The sequence below is a fragment of the Bidens hawaiensis genome, unplaced genomic scaffold (assembly GCF_021521415.1).
Source record: "Bidens hawaiensis isolate Kalapana, Puna unplaced genomic scaffold, B.hawaiensis_p1.1 tig00018433_1, whole genome shotgun sequence".
In the NCBI taxonomy this organism is placed as follows: Eukaryota; Viridiplantae; Streptophyta; class Magnoliopsida; order Asterales; family Asteraceae; genus Bidens; species Bidens hawaiensis.
The window spans coordinates 246,229-265,712 of record NW_027492785.1 but is presented as its reverse complement, the minus strand read 5'-3'; the positions used below and the strand labels follow the sequence as shown (position 1 = coordinate 265,712).

Sequence of the window (19,484 nt, the reverse complement as noted above, 5' to 3'; positions counted from 1 at the left end):
ATTATTACACAATCAGTCGTGCATAGTTAATAATTACACATGTGAGTTTCTAGCCCCTTTTCTCAGTTATGTTTCCGGGTCTGTGTGCATACTCCAATGTGGTTAGTTAACACACTTGCCTTAAGTGGTAAGTGTATGTTATATGCTTGTTTAATAAATGATATAGAAAAAGATAAAAGTATGTATGTAATTATATGAATGATAGTATGAAGAAATATATGTATGATTGTATGGAAAGGAGGGACCAATCCCTTATAATATCTGAGAGAATATGGACCGGACCCTTATAATATCTATGAGGTTATAGGGCGGAAGCCTCTTTAAAACGTAGGGATAGTTATGTATGATGTATGTTAATAAAAGAAAGAATGAAAGAATGAACGTATGTATGTAAGAAAGAAAGGTAAATGGGTTAAGTGTGTAATATGTGTCTTCGGATACATAAGTATAAGAATGTAATGCATGTTGTCTGATTAACTAGAAATCCCTCAACGTAGCTGGCTTTTAGTATGCACGCTACTCAATAGGTTGAGACAGCTGGCTTGAGGGTAACACGTGACATTAGACTGAAAAGGCTGGCATCTTGAGAAGAATGTTATGATGTTTAAAAATGACTTTTTATATTATGTTTTAAGACAAGAGTTTGACTGTTATGAAAAAATTTGATTGATTATGTAATATATGATTGATGCTTAATGTTTCTGTAAAAGTTTTGATTCACTCTGATATTTAAAACTGTGTTTATGAGTAAATTCAACTGTTCGTAAGGTTCTCGGGATCGAGGGCTTACACTATGGAACTTTTTTGAGAACAACTAAATATGTCTCACCAAAAAAGAACCATGCAGGAAACAAATATTGTATAACTTTCAATATATTATAAAGGAAATAAAACTTAAAAACCCCTATGTCACACTCCGACTTAGGGCCTAGGCGTGTGACCACAAGTTGATACCTATTTTGTAAATATATCAGAGTTTATAGGTTAATTTTAGCGGAAGACTTTAGGTTGAATATAATATTAATTTACATTGAAAATTTACTCGGGAATTAAATACCCGAGTATTAGTTTACAAAATATAGGTTTCATATTACAAGGATTTGTTTATCAAAAACGGAGCCATCCTGTACGCACTTCTATCTTCATATAGACTATAATCCTTGCTAATGCTACTTATGCTTAATTACCTGAAATGGGTTGGAAAAATACGTCAGCTATATGTTGGTGAACACGTATGACTCGATAAAACATTTTGAATGACGATTACAATACAAACATAGTTTTCTTGACAGACTCAGTGGAAGCATTTCTACTTCCGGTATATGTAACACTGCCCTACACACACAACGGTTTTCTCCGAGCCACACGACCCTGAACAGAGAACTGGTTATGACCGTTTAAGCTCGCGGCTTCATTGCCTTTGATTGATTGATTGATTGGACTTTAACAGTTATGTCTGGATCCATACACATGCGTATTCGGTCTGAGTTGATTTTATTCTCTTTTTTATATTATAACGTTTTAGAGATTACATGATCTCATATATACATTGATTGACTCGTTAAGACAAACACCCGTTCGTCTCATTGAGTATAAATATGTTTTGACTGATTGAAAAAGGTTAACGTATTCACATGTACCGTCGGTGTTGAAAACCTTGACTGATTGATTGATTGTGAATGATATTAACCTATATATAAAATAGGTTTGTATAAACATTTTGAATGATGATTAAGCTATGATTGTAAACTTAACATTGAAATCGTTTATCTTAGATTGTGAATGAAAACACTTGATTTTATGTGACGTTTGATATAGCATGCTTTGGCCTAATAGGTTTAACACGTTGGTAAGTTTCTCCAGGTAAGTAAATTGGTCCCTCGGTTGATTGGGATTTATACGAATTACTTTTCCTTAGGCAAGAAACTTACTACTAGTAATATCCCCCTTCCAGTTACTACATGCCCGTCAAAATATATCTTTTGTTTAACATTACTTCATCATGAAGTAATGTTTATGAAAACTTGATTGTGAATGAATGTTTGCAAAATACGATCAAGGTTAAAGGCCAAAGCCTCGATTGATAGTCTAAGCTAGAATGTAAATAACTTAAACATAACCCCTATCTTAATGCGGATACTTAGATTGTTAATAAGAAAAAGGCAGAGTCTTGATCTACTCGTTTATATGATTGCTACTTGATTATAACTTCGTTTCTTTGCACGAACTTCGAGAAAATGGCACGTCGGCTTGTTACGGCAACGGGGCACGCCTTTCGATACTAACTATGTGAAAGTGGAGGTGTAATGGGATGAGGAGAGCTCAATACCCGTCACCCCCTTTTATAGGCTGATTCTGGACCCCATCGCGGTACGCGATGGGTCCTTATGACTCGTCGCGTATCGCGACGCCGCAATATTTAAGCCGCCTTACCAGCTCGTGACACGTGGTCTGTCATATCGTGCCACGTGTTGACACGTGGTTGGACACGTGTCCACTGACTCAGAAAGTCCATCGCGCTACGCGATGGATTAAGACTCACCCCGCCGCGTATCGCGATGAGTTCATATTTTCAGAATTTACATTTTTGGTCCCTATATTTTCTAAGTTAGTATTTTTAAACTAAAACTTATAGGGTTTGAGACGTGGTGTTACACCCTATTAGACATAACTCGTTGATAAACTCTAGCTCGGTTTTCATAAAACGTTTAACAATACTTCGATTTAATGAGACTAACCCTAACTTGCTATCCCAAGCATTACCAATTTTAATTACAATTCAATTAGAAAACATATTGCAATTAGGATACATAATCAACTATGATCTACTGGTTAATATTGGTCGTTTAGTTCATTGACTTGTGACTTGGAGTCCAAAACTACTAAGAATTACCCCATAATTTCCTAATCAATACAAACGTTTGTTTTTCTCCAAGATTATCTCCTTTGACATGTATAACTTGACTAACGATCTTGGTCATCTCGGCTTTTCTCAACCATCTTGATCCTAATCATCTCGGTGTTGAACTCTCGAAACTCCTCATGATCCATAGTTATGTTCTTTAGGCTCTCTCGAACTCGTATGAGCTTGCATATACACCTCTCTAGCTACGATTCAGTTAATCTAACCGGGCAAACATCAGTCTTTCTTGATTTTTTTAGTGAGCATTAGGATCTTCCCATTCGGGAGAACTAACCTGAATTTGTATGGAATTGATATTATACTTTCGATCGAATTGATCGGCCTTTGATATTCGGATCACACTTTGATTGGCCTTAGTCTATTTGATCACTCAACTCCTCCTAATCGATCACGAATTTGATCGATGTCTTTGGCGTCCTCCTTATCAATCACGACTTTGATCGATAAACTTCAAGAGCTTGAACGCTCTCATACCAGTTAAAGAACAAATTGTTATAACTCACCAAAACAAAAACACTTACGGAACGAATATTGGATAACTCTCAATAAATATAGGAAATATACTCAAAAACCCTATTACACGTTATTCGTTTCTCTTGATAAACTCAGTTTCTGGAAACGTTTAACTCGATGTATATATAGAATAACCCTAAATTGCAATCCAACACATTATCACTTTTAATTACAATGAAATTAGGAAACATAAGCAATTATGACCTACTTGTCGATATTGGTTTTTCAAAGTCACCGATTTGTGACTTGGAGTAAGAGATTATCAACATTTTTGGAATTGTCTTCTCTTGAATGGAAGATGAATTTAGTTACCACTCTTACACTTTTTGATTACGCCGAGATGTGAATTGATTCTTCTGTTTGTTTGCAACATTAAGCTTATAAACGTGCTTCCCCGTACCTGTCAAACGTGAAACACAAAGAAAAAAGAACCAAAATTAACCAAGGCCAAGCTTCATAGCTAATCAACAATAACTGAAGTTTGGCTTCTTTTATGGTTAAAGGAATCCCACAACCGAAGCTATCGGTTATGGTTATTAGACGGAAACACCGGTCTGGACAATAAATGTGGAAGAGCAGGATCAGTAAGTTGAGTAGGATGACTCTTATTGACTCCCCCATTCTTATCCTATTTTTCGGTAGGTTGTTAATTCATTTGCACAATGCAAACGTGTGTCAAGGAATTCAATAGGATTTGAGGTTAATATGGTCCCCATTTTACACATGGTATTAACAGTGTTAGTGTAGGGGTATGGTACTAAACCCGGCTTACGACCTTAATTTATTATGTTTGGCTCATTTTATTATATGGACTAATACAATATTATTTGGCTGAGGGGGTTTTGTGACCATGATGGTGGCCATGAGGCTCCCTATATAAGGAGGTCTCCACCTCCTTATTAAGGGTTGTTCTCAATAAGAGCCACCACCATAACCATTTTTGTGTCTGTAAACAAGAGATCCTTGAGATTTCTTAGCAGTCACCTCCACACCCCCAAAAACCATTGCAGATCTTAAGCTACCGGAGAAGGAGATCGAGTCGTGGTTCGTTCATCTCGAAGACCGGGGAACATCGTCATGGATCAGGTCAGATTCATTTCATGTTTCTACAGTTAGCATGTGTTAGAAACCTATGTATATGTAAATGGACACAAATACCGCTACCTATAAAATTTTATTTAAAAAAAAGAGATCTATAATAACTGTACATGTATTATGTGTGTTATGCATACTTATCTATCCCCATTGCAACTTTCAAATCAGCACGAACGACTTGATAAGAATCCAGACATATAACCCACCTCACATTCCACCATTGTTAAAACAGTTCTAAAGTGATACATAGGGCCAAACACTGTATCCAACTAAATTAATCTCCTCCCATAGATTCAATCCAAAATCAATGGTCAACTCAACAAACTGTTTGTAGCTAGTGGAGAAAGTTGTCATGATACACCTTATCCTAAAAACACCTACAGGTGGGTGTTTTTGGTCTTATATACATACCACGAGAAGTGTACATCTTGGCACGTTTCCATGGCAAAAAAACACTAGTATGAAACCGGCATTTCATTCAAATTAAAACGTTATAAATATATATATTTTCAATTTTTTATAGGTCTAATTAGTGGATATCACTGCCAATTATTCATTTTTTTTTATTTTAAAAAAGTTTACAATATAAGAAATAGTTTAAATCAATTGCAATGTTTGTTCAATAGTTCTAATATTGTAAAAAAAAAATATATAAACAAAATTCGTTAAAAACCTATACGTATGTAGGTAATAAAAAGTACGTGAAACATTGAAAAAAAACATGTGAACAAGTTAGCATAACGATCTTTTATATGCATAACAAAAAGACAATGGTATATAAGAAATAAAAGTTTACTTTTTTAAAATATTAAAAATATTATAATTTAATAGAAGACAGTTAAAGGATTTAGGTTATTTAGCGTTTTGTGATAAACAAGTTGAATGTTTATATTATGTGCTTGTGATTGTGTACAGAATGTATACACTATACACTATAACCATAAAAAGTCTTAAATTTTTTTGTACCCGATCCTACACATTTGTAAATATAGCCCTATTATAATTATTTTCACTATCAGTGAATAAATAGATAAACTTTATACATTTGCAAAGTACATATGATATATTTAGTGTCCTTCTAGTCCTACCCACCCCAAACTCAAAATAAATTGATAAAACATTACTTTATTGGTTTAAAGTTGTATTGTATTAAGTAAAATCTTATCTTAGTAGCAATAAGGTGCAAAGAGCATAAGATTGGTCATGTTCATGTATTCAGATTTCAGGATTTCAGCCTATAATACAATCATATGACTGAATAACGATACATATGCATATACAAATTTGCATATGCAATAAATGAAAGAGAATGATCAAAGACTTACTAGAGTGTGTGATTATTTATTTAACATGAAGGAGTTGGTTGCTTATTAATTAACAAACCTAATATCATATCATGTGTTAACATAGTTGTATGAAGATTAATATTGTTTTACCATGATTGATGTTTAATAGTAATCAAGATATTTTAGTTTATATTAAGTGTATGATAACGACGACCGAGATGTCCGTCCAAGTAGTATACATACATACATTTAGTCACATGTGAAATATGACAAGTATCCAATCAAAGTGAAAAAACACACCTTATCTTAAAAAGAGTACCATGTATGTAACTTGCTACTTTGAGTCAAACATCATCCTAAATTGGACCTTATTCTTTGCACGCCTGACCTTCAATTCAAATTTGAAAAGTAAACACCAATCTCTTATTGGGCTTTATTCTTTTCAAATTGCCACGACCTACACATTATACTATATATAAAAGCAAACCTAAAGCTACAGTATTTGTGTTTTGTAGAAGAGAACAATGAACAACTGCCGCTGCTTTGTTATAATCTTTTTCCCTCAATCGATGGTAATTATTTATGTCATTTCTACAATAAGGGTATAGCGAGACATCAATTTGTGAATGTGTATGTGACCCTAAAGGGGAAGAAATTAGTAGCTGATTAATAGTTAAACGGACTCTGCTTTCCTGTCCGTTTGCTGGAGGCAGTGAAAACAAGCTCCACACCATTAAAAATCTATTATTTGTTTCAAGAATCACTTGAAAAGGATACTAATTATATTTAACAAAAAAAAAAAAGAGTTATCCTTTTGGTCTATGGTTTTAACTTTGCTTATAAATAGCCTAGTCATCTTCAATTTTTGATAGTGGTAGATCACATGATCTATAACTTTCTACCTTCTACATAGTAATAATTGCATCTTAGTTGGGTTGGATAAAGACTTCAAAAATTGGATCAAACTTATTCAGGTAAAAACATTTAATTTTAATTGCGGATCAAGGATTTGGTTAACTGCGGCATATTATTAAGTTGCAGATCAGACCATTGTGGCCTACATATAACGATTCATTCATAATGGATACTTATTTTGTCGAATATGATTACAAATCTGTATCATTACAATAACATTCTAATTTTTTTTTATCTAAAGTGCCTTTGTATGTGTGAAACATACACATCGGGAATTCGACCCGTTTAACTGACTTTCCATTTGATCCAGCAGAGATCAAAGACTCACTGTCGCTTTAACCAAAACATAAGCATACAAGACATGCGATATTGTACAACATTAACGACATCTTCAAGATTTATAAGAATAGGCTGGTGGAGCTTTAATTGCGTTGTCATGAGAGGAACTGAACATTTGGTCGTCCTTCTTAACCACCTACTATTGCTAATCCATTTTCGTGTTGCCGGGTCAGAGCTTTTGGACTTAAAACAGGTCAGCTTGGTATGTGGAAATTTGAATACACGATATCCGGGTCAGAGCTTTTGGACTTATCCGAAGAGGACTGTATCACTGCACAAATATTTTTGTGAGAATAGAAAGTTGGATATTTTCGTCTTACAACAACAGCCCAAAACGGCGCAACGCGTCGTGAAAACATCTAGTTTTATTTTAATAGTAAACATCAATGCTTCCACATATTGTATAACTTTTAAAAATATAACTAACCTTTTAGATCTACGTGATTAAAAATTTAATAACTAGATTAGTACACTAAAAGCATCACCAGAGACACATAAAATGTATGTACGTGTTATTAATTACACTAATATCAATAACGTTTAGTGTATGATCAATAGCATTATACGAAAAATGCATTTGAAGTGTAACATGTGAATGCCAGAATAATCAACAAGACATGTAATGTAACAATCAATGCACAAACTATACTATTCTTGCATGTATTGTGTGCATCGATGATTGCACTAACACATGTAAATCATGCACTAACACATGTAAACGAGTGGAAAATCTATATAAAATACTAACCGATACAAATTTGTTCCAATTTCTCAAATCTAGAGCTATTTCGTCGTCTCATGTCTCAGCCCATAAAAGAAGTTAATCAAGTTATTATATCTATAATTATTACAAAAAACAAGGTTATAAAAGATATATTTAGAGTAAATTACACAAATGGTTTATGTGGTTTATCTCATGTCACACTTTTAGGTCCAAGTTTCAAAAGTTTCAATTTCGAAGTTTCAAGTTACAGTTTAGAACATGTATGAGATACAATACTAACTTTCATTAACTTTTCTTTAAATATCACATATGATTGATTCCGAGACTTGATCAAGACATCTAAGGTAAGTTGACAACTCTTTAATCCAATTGTATTGTAGTAAAGTTATATAGAGATTAGACTTTCCATCTTTGAGTTAATTTCTTAAATAGTCTTTCAAAACCCAAATGCAAAAGAAGTTGGAGTTTAACCCAAGATTGGCACCGCAAACTTTAAACTTGTAAATTTGGAAATTTACTTCGTACACAACCCAATAAATTATTGGGTGTTCCGTTAATGGTATCAGTACCCGCGAGAGTCCAAAGGTATGACTGGGAGTCTACAGAGAACCCACATGGATCATTTGTATGTGTAGTTAACTATACTTTTATGAAGATGCCAAATAATTACAAGTACGCTTATAAAATTAAAGGATACTACAAATTTTTAAGATTATCATATACAAATAATATATCAAATACATGAAAACAATAAATATACTTCACAAAACTACAAACAATACAGCAATATCTATCCTACAACCAAACCAGTTGCTTTTACGAAAACATCATCACAAATTCACAATTTAAATTTACAACTTACGAATTAGCCGAAGCAGTTATCCTCGGGCACGATTCTGTAGGAAGAAAACACTTAGCCAACCAATACAACGGTTTCATTAATTCAGCTCGTTTCTTTCTCCAAAACCATATAGCAGCATTATACTGTTGGTTTCTAATCACTCGTGTGGCCGCCCGCCAATCATATTTCTCCATTTCCACTCGGGCAGCCTGCCCAATTTGTTCACGCAACCCTGAGTCCTCCAACAACGGAACTACTTTGTTTACACAGTCATCAAGATCACCAGGAGTGAAGAGGTACCCAGTCTTTTCCTCCTGGTCGGCTGGGATAATATCAGGCACACCACCTGCCCGGGCCGCCACCACAGGCAGCCCTGATGACATGGCTTCAAGGACCACCTGCCCGAGTGTTTCAGATTCTGAAGGCATTAAGAATATGTCTCCGCTAGCGTATGCCTGAGATAATTCTTCGCCTTGTAACATTCCTGTGAATACAGCTGGCATTCCTTCAAATAGTTTTTCTAAATCCTCCCTGTCAAAACACATATATTTAAACTCTAATATTAATAATATCCAATACAAATAAAATTAACCTACTAATTACAGTTTTTAACTAGAGTAATTATGTTATTAAAAATAAAATAGTGTAATAATAATTACTCTAGTTCAAAAGTTATATAGCAATAATAATTACACTAGTGTTAACATAATTACTATAGTTATTTGTACACTTTTCACGATAAAAGTCATTTGTATTTGCTCCATACACCTAATATATATATGTTAACAACAGGTAAATGGATTTTGGCGCCTCTTTTGGATAAACTGTTTGCAGAATCCTCAATTATCACAATTCGTGCTTGAACAATTTATAAATTATCATCATATTAATGGTGGAGTTTAATTGATTACCTGTACGGACCGTCTCCAACAAAAGCAATCCTTGCATGTGGGATCTTCTCCATGACACTGATCAAATAATGAACACTTTAGAAGTCTTTTTTGGACAATGTTAAAATTACCTATTTACCCATTCTGATCATTAGAAATTGATAATACTGATATGGATCTTTAAGATTACCAATGTGCTACCGAAGTGTGTCATGGATATGAAGATGCTAAGATTTAAAAAGCCCAAAAAGAATGAGGAGATGAGGGTGCGTCTATTATTTATGTATTTTACACACGGGGTGCACATACAACCGAAAATACTGATCTGTAACCAAAAAAATCGAACCCAAACAAAATAAACCAACGGTTTGGTTTAAACTTTCAATTCAGTTTCGGTTTGCATGTAATTAAAACCGAAAAAACAAACTGAACCTAACTTATGGAATTTCATTTTTTTTATTTTAGATAATTAATAAGAATTTAATAAAATAATATTAACCTAAATATTTCAGTCAACATATATATCAATCAATTATATTAATTATCAAAAAGATTTAGACCTAATGTTTTAGTCCCAAATTCATTATTTTGGGCCAATATTTATTTTGGCCATGATATTTCAAAGCTCAAGTGGTAAAACCAAAAAAACCGAAACCAAACGATTTTCAAACACTCAAAAACCGGATTTTTGGTTTTTGGTTCAGCTTGAGCCTAAACCGGACGTCCGACCCATGCACACCCCTAAATAACAAATGCACAATCAAATCAATAGAAAGTAAGAGGTTACTTTAATTAACTTTTAGAATATATATTAGGGTTAATCGTCATTAGCGTTAAGGCCCATTGGAGTTCTTGGATTGCTGTCTATATATATGCATGTAACATTGTATTATCGAGAATACACTTAATAAAATAGCACTTTCACCTTAACAATAACCATACATTGAGGAGATATTTAGGAATTGGGCTTGCTTGTTTAAACAACTTATGGTTATGCTTGCAAGTAATTAGCCTACTTAAAACAACTTATTTCACCTAAGGTAAAATTGTAATTTTAATTCCACCAAGATGTTGTACAAAATAGGCAAATATTAAACTGCTTATCAAAAAAGGTTTATTTCAAAGAATATAAAACATGTTATCTCATTTAGAAAAACTCAAAGTTCGTTTTCCGATAACCTTTGTAACATTGCAAATAGAAAACTTTCAAAATTCTAAAAACCGGAATAAACATTGGCAAAAATAAATTTATTGAATGCAGGGAATAAATAAAGTAGAAGGTACCTTTTAAGGAAATCCAAATTTTTCTCGACTCCAATACGTCCAACATGTACGATCAATGGTTTATCAGGTTCGCCATTGCTGAATGAATAAAAAACATATATTAATATTATACGTGCAATTGTTTTACAAATTTGGGTTGAAAATAGTTTTAGTGTGGGTTGAACGTTTTCAACCATTTTGTTATAAAAACTATAATTTACATGTTATTGGAACAAGTATTAGACTTTTGAACACTTTTAACCCACTTGACTTGTTTGACTTATTTGATCCAAGTTAGTCAAAGAAGAAACATACGATAATCTAATTCTCATTTCATGAGAATAAAACTTCGGATGAAAACTATCCGAATCCACACCCTTATTCCATAGACGAATTGTGTTAGCTGAAAAACAAAATAAAAAACATGTTATTTCATTAGTAGGATAACCAACAAAATTAAAATTCCAATTTTGTCCCTAAAACTAGTCATTATAAGGCTGTGGGAAGCGGCAAAATAGTCAATTGGCATACCTGCTGCAACTTTGTATTGTTGAAGATCCTTTGCAATAGCCGCCGATGGTACCAATGTAAGATCAGCAGCTTGGTGAAGAAACTCTGACCAAAAAAAAAAGAAACGTAATTTTTTTACATCAAAATTCCAAAATATATAAATCTTGAATTCTAAAAAATTAATAGCAAAAGAGGAAGAATCATTGCATACTTATAACTAACCACATTGGCTTCACCAACCAGCTATATGTGTATCTTGGTATGTAACTATATTAGAAAAAAAAACTTATAGCATCAAAATATATATTTGAATATACATATACATTAAGTACATTATACAACGTATCTCATAAGTTGGTTAAGATATTTCACTTACACGGGCACATGTGTATGATACGACATCACTATTGGGACCGACAACATTTTTGCAATTGTAAGCGCTCCAAAAACCTAATTTCAAATTAAAAAAATGTTTGTAAATGCAAAACATCCACACGCAGCATAATTAGATACATGATAAATACATACATACCATTATACCAGGAGATGATGCGTGAATGATGTCCGGTTTGAACTGTTTAACTTCATTGATGATCCTAGGGCTTAAAGCAAGGGAAAGCGGTACCTGCTGGTACCATGGGAACGGGAAACTGCACAAAAAATAAGATTGAAGAAATCGTTAGTATAACAGTAATAAAAAGATTTGTATCATAAGATAAGTTTTGTTTGATCAACTAATTACCTTCGTGAACCAACCAATTTTGCTCCATGAAATTCTTCGGGCACGCCTTCATGAGTCGTGACAACCAACACCTACAATTACAAATAAAGAATCTGTAAATAGAATAGACATTTACCTATGTATGTATGTATGTATGTATGTATAGTGTATAGAAAATGATGTACCTCATCTCCCATCTCGCGCAAATATTTAATGAAGTTTTGGAAGCGGTTCTTGTATCCAGAAACATAGCTGTGATAAAGATTAAGAATAATACTTATTTATTTAGTGAATGATATATTTATTACAGGTAACAATTGTGTTAACTAAATTGAGTTTTGCAGCAGCATAGCATAACCTTTTGTTAGTTGAAAGCGGTTAATATGTCATCATCCTTAATTAGGTGAAATGTGCTATATAGATATAGATATAGATATGAAATAAATCTGTTGGTCTTGTAAGTTGCAATGAACAACAATCTTATGAGATTGATAGAATAGTCAATTAAAGTGAGAAATACTGTACCTTCATTCCTAACATATATATGTATATATACTAGTACTAATAATAATAAGAAGAAGAAGAAGAATTGCAAGTGAAAGTAAGGGGATGAAATAAAGGAAAGGAAAGGAAAGGAAAAGAAAGAGAGTACTGACGCAAAGGGAGAAGGCTCGACAAAGAGAGCAATTCGCCTGGGTTGAGTCACAATCTGAGATTCAACCTGCGAAGGTGGACTTTCATCTTCTTTGTTGTTGATAATCGTCATTCTTGTTGTTGACTTTTGATGTGAGAGGAGATTGAATAAAGATTGAGGAGGCAGATGCAGTAGTAGTTGTAGATGCCAGATGAGAGAGAGGGGTTTAGTTTGTAATATAATATGCTCTGCTGCTGCTGCTGGCATTATCCAATTCGATTATTCCATGGATGGATATTCGATCAAGGAATCATCTCAAAGCATATGCCCATTCAAACTCAAATTCAAAGAGATCCAACTCTTGTGGGGTCGCTCCTTTTCTTTTCTTTTAACACTCAACTCGTATTATTTGTGTGAGGCCTTTTTGTTAAAAAATAATATGCAAAATGAAAAATTGATTTACCAAAAACATTTGGTTTAATCCATCAAAATAAGTTATTTACGTAACTATAATTACTAAAAATGACAAATTTACTTTATTGATTAATTTATTAATAGTAATATGCTAACATAACTAAATTCATACGTATAATACATTATAATTTACTTTATGTTTGAAATAAGTAATGGGTTTAAAAGAACTATTAAAATTTCGTTTATTAAACGTTACTTATTATTGAAATCCATAATAATAGCATTACCATACAAAGGTGTAATACATAACCTAAATACGTGATTTATGTATTTGTGACTGTGTAATATATGTAACTTGTATAATTTATGTGATTTTGAGTAATTTGAATCATTTGTGTATTTTTATGTAATCTGTGTATTTTGTATTTGTGTATTTTATGTACCTTGTGTAGTATATGTAATTGGTAATTTATGTAATTTTTGGTATTTTATGGTTGGGTAATTAATGTAATGTTGGTAATTTGGGTAATTAATGTAATGTTGGTAATCTGTGCATTTTGTATTTGTGAATTTTATGTATCTTGTGTAGCATATGTAACCGGTAATTTATGTAATTTTTCGTATTTTATGGTTGGGTAATTAATGTAATGTTGGTAATTTATGTAATTGGAGTAGATATAACTTAGGTAATTTGCATAATTGATGTAGATGCAATTTATATAATTTTTTTTATTGTGTAGTAATTTATGTAATTTGTGTATTGTGGGTAATTTATGTATCTTTTCTAGTTCATGTGATTTGTGTAATTTATTTAATTTTTGCAATTGGGTTAGTTCTTGTTATATTATTTGGTAATTGTAATAATCTTTATAAAATTAACATTTATTATGAACATTGTTAAATTTGTTTATTTTTTAAAATAAAAAAAACTATTTATTTATATAAATACGAAAATCTTTATGTATCTTGTTTACTATTATTTGAAAATATGATAATTTAATAAAAAAAATAGTTGTAATTAAAAAACATGATAAAAGATTTGATTTTGATGTGATAGATGGTAGACCATGTGTAGTCAAAACTTTTCGCATATGGGCATTGTGTGACACATGTCATCCTAGTCAGCAATGAAGAGTTTTGTAAAAAATTGTATAGTGGCAAAAAGCCTCAAAGCTCTCCAACAATCATTAGACAATTATTATTTTTTTAATTCTTTTCAAATTTTTTAATATAAATAAAAGGAAAAAATGTGGGGAAAAAAATCTGATTGGCTAGAAGAGATGAGGAGAGGCGTTTTGTGGATAACTCTCCTTGTCAAAACTTACCTCATAACTTAGAGGGGGGCGGTGTTTATAGAGTTATGGGAGAATTTTTAGGTGAGAAACACCTCCACTACGGATGGTCTTATGTGTAGTTTTACCTAAACACCCTTTTACAATATAATATTATTGTTTCTCGTTCCTAACTTAATTTTATATTATGTTTTAAAAACAACCACAAATCTCTTATGTATTTAATTAAATGAGTGGTTCATATTAGTTCTTAAGGTTCTTACAACTCACTCAATTCTCAAATTATACCTCCCCTATATATACACATATATAATTTAAATATGATATACTAAATATAATATATATATATATATAATTATTTAGTTATCTTCATGTATTTTAAATGAGTTGTAATTTAAGTTTGAGATCGGGTCGAGCTTATTAAACTCAACTTTGTTCAAGTTAAGTAAATTTTAAGTTGCTTGTGAATTACTCGAATTCTTTACGAGGTACATCATGTACCAAAAGCATACACAAGGCTTTATAGGTTGCTATTTGTAATTAAATTTTGTAACCAATATATTATTGTTTAACAAGAAAGAGTTGGTCACAATAAGATTATTTCAAAACCTCTCTATCAAACTTCCAAATTATAGTTGCCAATATGACAATATACTCTATTTAGCCGTGCGCATTATTAGACTAAGTGTCGTGGAAGGCCATGAGGCCGGCACCACCATGGTGCTTGATTTTACTGGTCTCAACTTTTCCATCCTTTAGCTCCTGTCAACCTGTTGGCACCTCCACCCTTGACGCCCCCGTGTAAAGGTGTTTAACGCCTATTGGCGCCCTGGAAGGTGTTGGTATCGTAATGGATGGCATCTTTCACAACACATGGTCTTAGTGAGAATTTGTGAAGATCGAATGGTATGGTGGGGAATCCACTAAGAAAACAATGGAATCCGCTATTGACTACTTGCAATGGTGTGTCTGCCACAACAAGTACATCCCATTCGTGCAAAACTGCTTAAAGCATGCAAACTATCTAATTCAACTTTTTCATTTTTAAATTATATGTGCATCAGATAATTATAAGAAATGACATATAAGTTGAATAAACTTACTTCAAACACGTATCCACTGAGAAATAACAAATAACGTTACAAAATCGAGATTTAAACTCCTTGTATTTGAGTAATGCCTCAATCAACAATACGACATCAATCAAACTCAAACTCATGAACCGCATAAAATGGATAAGCACATGCATGAATGTTTTTATGACTAAGATTTTAAATCAGAATAATTATTTTTTTAGTTTCTTTCTGATTCACATAACATGTATATTCTAGACTCGTTACTTTAAAACACAACCATTAACGTCTTAATTTAAGCTGCATTCTTCGCGTCCCACCATAATAATTGTATACTTAAAAGGATATAAAAGAGTCACATCTATCGATTGTCCAAATCAATTTCATGTGAATGGACCACGCCTATTAATACTAACGTATCACTATGTTAGTATTCGGCTCTCGTATAAGAAAATAAATTATATATGAATCTTTATAGAAAATTAATGAGAGTTTGAATAGATTATATAAGTGATATATTCTAATCAATGAAAGCTGGGTGTTTAACTAAAATGTTAAAAAGATCATGCATGAATTTGTTCATTTCTTGTTAGTAGATTATCTTGGTGCTTGGCCATTTTTCGGGTGTGTGTATACGTTGTCATCTTAAATAATTTCCACTCTTTTTATCCTTGTCGAAGGAGGATCAAGATTCAATCTATGAGTTACAGCTGCTTACTACAAACAAAGAATGTGGGTGGATTAACATCATGCATCTGAAAAGGTTGGAAACCATAATCTAAGGTAGCTAGGTTATTAGTAGCATTAAGGCGATACCGCCTATGGAATTCCAAGTGTGGGCCTAGAACGTACATTTGGCAACGAGCTAGAGAATCAATCCAGTTAAACTATAAGCTTCGAAAAACCAAGTTAGGAACTTTATAAAGAAGGAATCCATAACGTTCCCATGCAATGTACGAGAAAAGACAAGACGTTTACTATGCACAAAATAATACTCCGTACGTAACTAGCTAATCAAGAATTGTAGAAATCGACCCTTAACTATATATACTATATAGAGCTTGAGTATTTAGGAAGAGTTCATTACAAAATATTAAATTATTGTGAGAACAAAAAAGTTATTGACTTTGAGGCATGATTCTTTTTATGACATTGGAAATATACGACAATTGTTTAAATAATTGATGTAACTAATATTTAATAAAAAATAATAATTATAATGAAGCAAATTAATGAATTCCTTGTTTTATTATAACTTCTAATTAATTATGAAATTGTCACCTAAGTTAATTAATAGCCACTAAATATGAATTTTTTCTCAAATTAGTGTTGGTGGAAAAACTATTTACCATTTTGGTGTTTCTTAAAAACTATTTACCAATCTAGTGTTTTTCATTTGTTTTGTATTCATCTTTTGCTTTTAAACAAATATTTTAGAGTCTTTTAATTATTATTTTTATTTAGTTAATATTTTATCTAATTTACATTCTTTTTTAGAATATTACTTGTAATTTTATCCGATAATCATATCTACTTTTTTATATTATTTTTATCCGATAATTAATTATGTTATTACATATTACGTATATATTGTTATCCAGTAATTCATTATCTTCTTTTTTTTTTTCATTTCAATCAATCTTTGTTTAACCTTTTAATTAATTCATTATAAATAATTTCTCTTAATTTCTTTTTTTTACTTAATATTTTTACAAATATATTTTTTAGATAATAGATATTAACTGAATTTGCAGGGAATAACCGCTGTAATGATCGGGTTTTACCAACACTTTGGTTTTACTGATTTTTATTGTTATTTTTTAAATATGTTAATTTTACAAATTTATTTTTTGGATTTAGTTTCTGTACCGTAACGAGCCTAACAGGTATTGAACGAATTCACGTTGAATAGTCGGCACAACACTTGGGTTTTACTATCATTTGAGTTACAGTGTCGTAACAAACTTAATCAATATAACACTTTATAGATTTTTGTTTTAAATATGTTTTTAAATAATTGTTTTTTTGGCTTTAGTGTTGGTAGTGTAACGAACCCAATTGATATTAATCGGATTTAAGTCGCTTTATTTATAATTGTTGAGACTGGTAGTGACTTGATTTTGTTTGGCATTCTTTATTTTTGTCCTTGTTGGATATTTATTAGGTAGCGACTCGACTTTATTTGAATATCATATTTTCGATCATATTTGATATTTTAAGACTTGTAGTTGGTCAAGTTGTTATAAGTTATATTTGATTATTTTTGTAATGTTTCTTATTTCCATATTAAAACTTATTTAGAATGATCCTTATGTTTTCAATTTGACAATGGTTGATAAAAAAAATAAAATAAGAAAATACGCTCTGTAACCTGTTTGTAAAAAATAAAAAGGTTGACTGATAAAAATATATATAAAAAAGTAGATACTATTTTGACCGGATACAATTATCTAAAATATATGATTAAAAAATAGAATAACTAAATAGAAATATTAAAAAGACTCTAAAATGTTGGTTTAAAAGCAAAAGGTGAATACAAAACAAATGAAAAACACTAGATTGGTAAATAGTTTTCAATGAACATCAAAATGGTAAATAGTTTTTCCACCAACACTAGTTTGGGAAAAAACTCCTTCCCAAAAGAGTGTTGGAGGAAAAAATATTTACCAAAGTGATGTTAATGGAAAAATATTTTCCAAAATAGTGTTTTAATCATTTGATTGTTTCTCTCTCCTTATTTAAGTGGATAACTTTAATTAGTTAAGGATTTATAACTTAATAATCTTATTAAGTATTATAAGTTTATAACCATGTTGAATATTTAAAAAATATAAAATATACAAATTTTTATTTATAACACAACTTTGTCATATCTTAATAGTAAAAATGAAACAAGCAAAAGAATATTATATTTATATATCGATTTGTTTTTTTATATAACTCATTACTGACACATAATTGAGAAAAGTAAATAAAATTAATATATTATAGAAATTAAACAATTAAAAATCAGTGATGAAATTATTATAAAAGTCTTAGCTCTTGTATATATGCTAAAATTATTATATTTTTTTATCAACACCTCTTTGCCTAATACAATCATTTTTTTACACACATAATTCACTTGATACTAACGTAAATAAACTTTGTTTTTAGTCGGATTGGGTTTGCTATCCAAAAGGGGGTTGCGGCGCAGCTTGTTGCCCGCTTACCTGCCACTTCATTGTAAATCGTTTGGATGTTTCTATGAAATACTTATAAACTTGATACTTTACAGCGAAGGTTGATAATAAAACATTATTAGGAGAAACGAATACATTAAAAAATTAACTTCGTTAAAAAGAAAAACTAATTCACTTGATTTAATACATATTTTAATTATCTAACTGTTTATTAAATATTTAAGAATTTTATTTGGTTTATAGTTACGTCTGTAAAGAAAAAGAAGCATATGAAATCAAATAAATACATCAATTTATGTAAATAATATTCTTTGTTTGAAATTCATTTTCAGTATTAACATATGATAAAAGTAATTTTAAAAATAAATTTGTTTCTTTTTATTTTGTAAATAATTAAAACGTTTAGAAAGTTATTAGTATAATTAATAAGATAACTAAGTTATGATTGTTTAATCAATTAAAGCTATCCAGTGGGAGTATAAAAACTTATAAATGATTAAAACACTACTCTAGGAAATATTTTTCTATCAACACCAATTTGGTAAATATTATTTTCACCAACATTCTTTTAGGAAAAAACTCAAATAAGTTATAAGCTGTTTGAATATTTATTTGATGTAACTAATGTACCATATGGGATATATGTCTGTGTATACAATAAACTTGGGTAAGTTCCAAAAGGAGCTAGGGACAGAAGAAGACGAGTCCTCGTGGGTCTGTTATGTAGAGAGCGTACATGACCACGTCACATGTGGCAGCTAGCCCATCACTAAGTAAGAACTCAACCATACTTTATAATCTAAATGCCTTAACTTTGGCCCCTCCTGGCCTATTCAATGTCTACATCATCTTTATTTTTTTCTTTCCTT

The 19,484-nt window shown here is 31.3% G+C and overlaps 1 protein-coding gene across 1 annotated transcript; it reads right to left on the bottom strand.

Moving 5' to 3' along the window:
- Nucleotides 1–8,559: 8,559 nt before the first annotated feature.
- On the bottom strand, nt 8,560–12,886 carry LOC143556087 (sulfoquinovosyl transferase SQD2-like). The gene is made up of 11 exons (XM_077045512.1): nt 12,677–12,886; nt 12,206–12,272; nt 12,042–12,112; nt 11,832–11,949; nt 11,676–11,749; nt 11,511–11,566; nt 11,321–11,404; nt 11,105–11,192; nt 10,811–10,888; nt 9,548–9,604; nt 8,560–9,167 (listed from the first exon to the last, which is right to left on the bottom strand). Exons 1-11 carry the CDS (start codon nt 12,784–12,786, stop codon nt 8,654–8,656), a joined length of 1,317 nt encoding a protein of 438 aa, XP_076901627.1. The 5' UTR covers nt 12,787–12,886; the 3' UTR covers nt 8,560–8,653.
- Between the last annotated feature and the right edge of the window lie 6,598 nt (nt 12,887–19,484).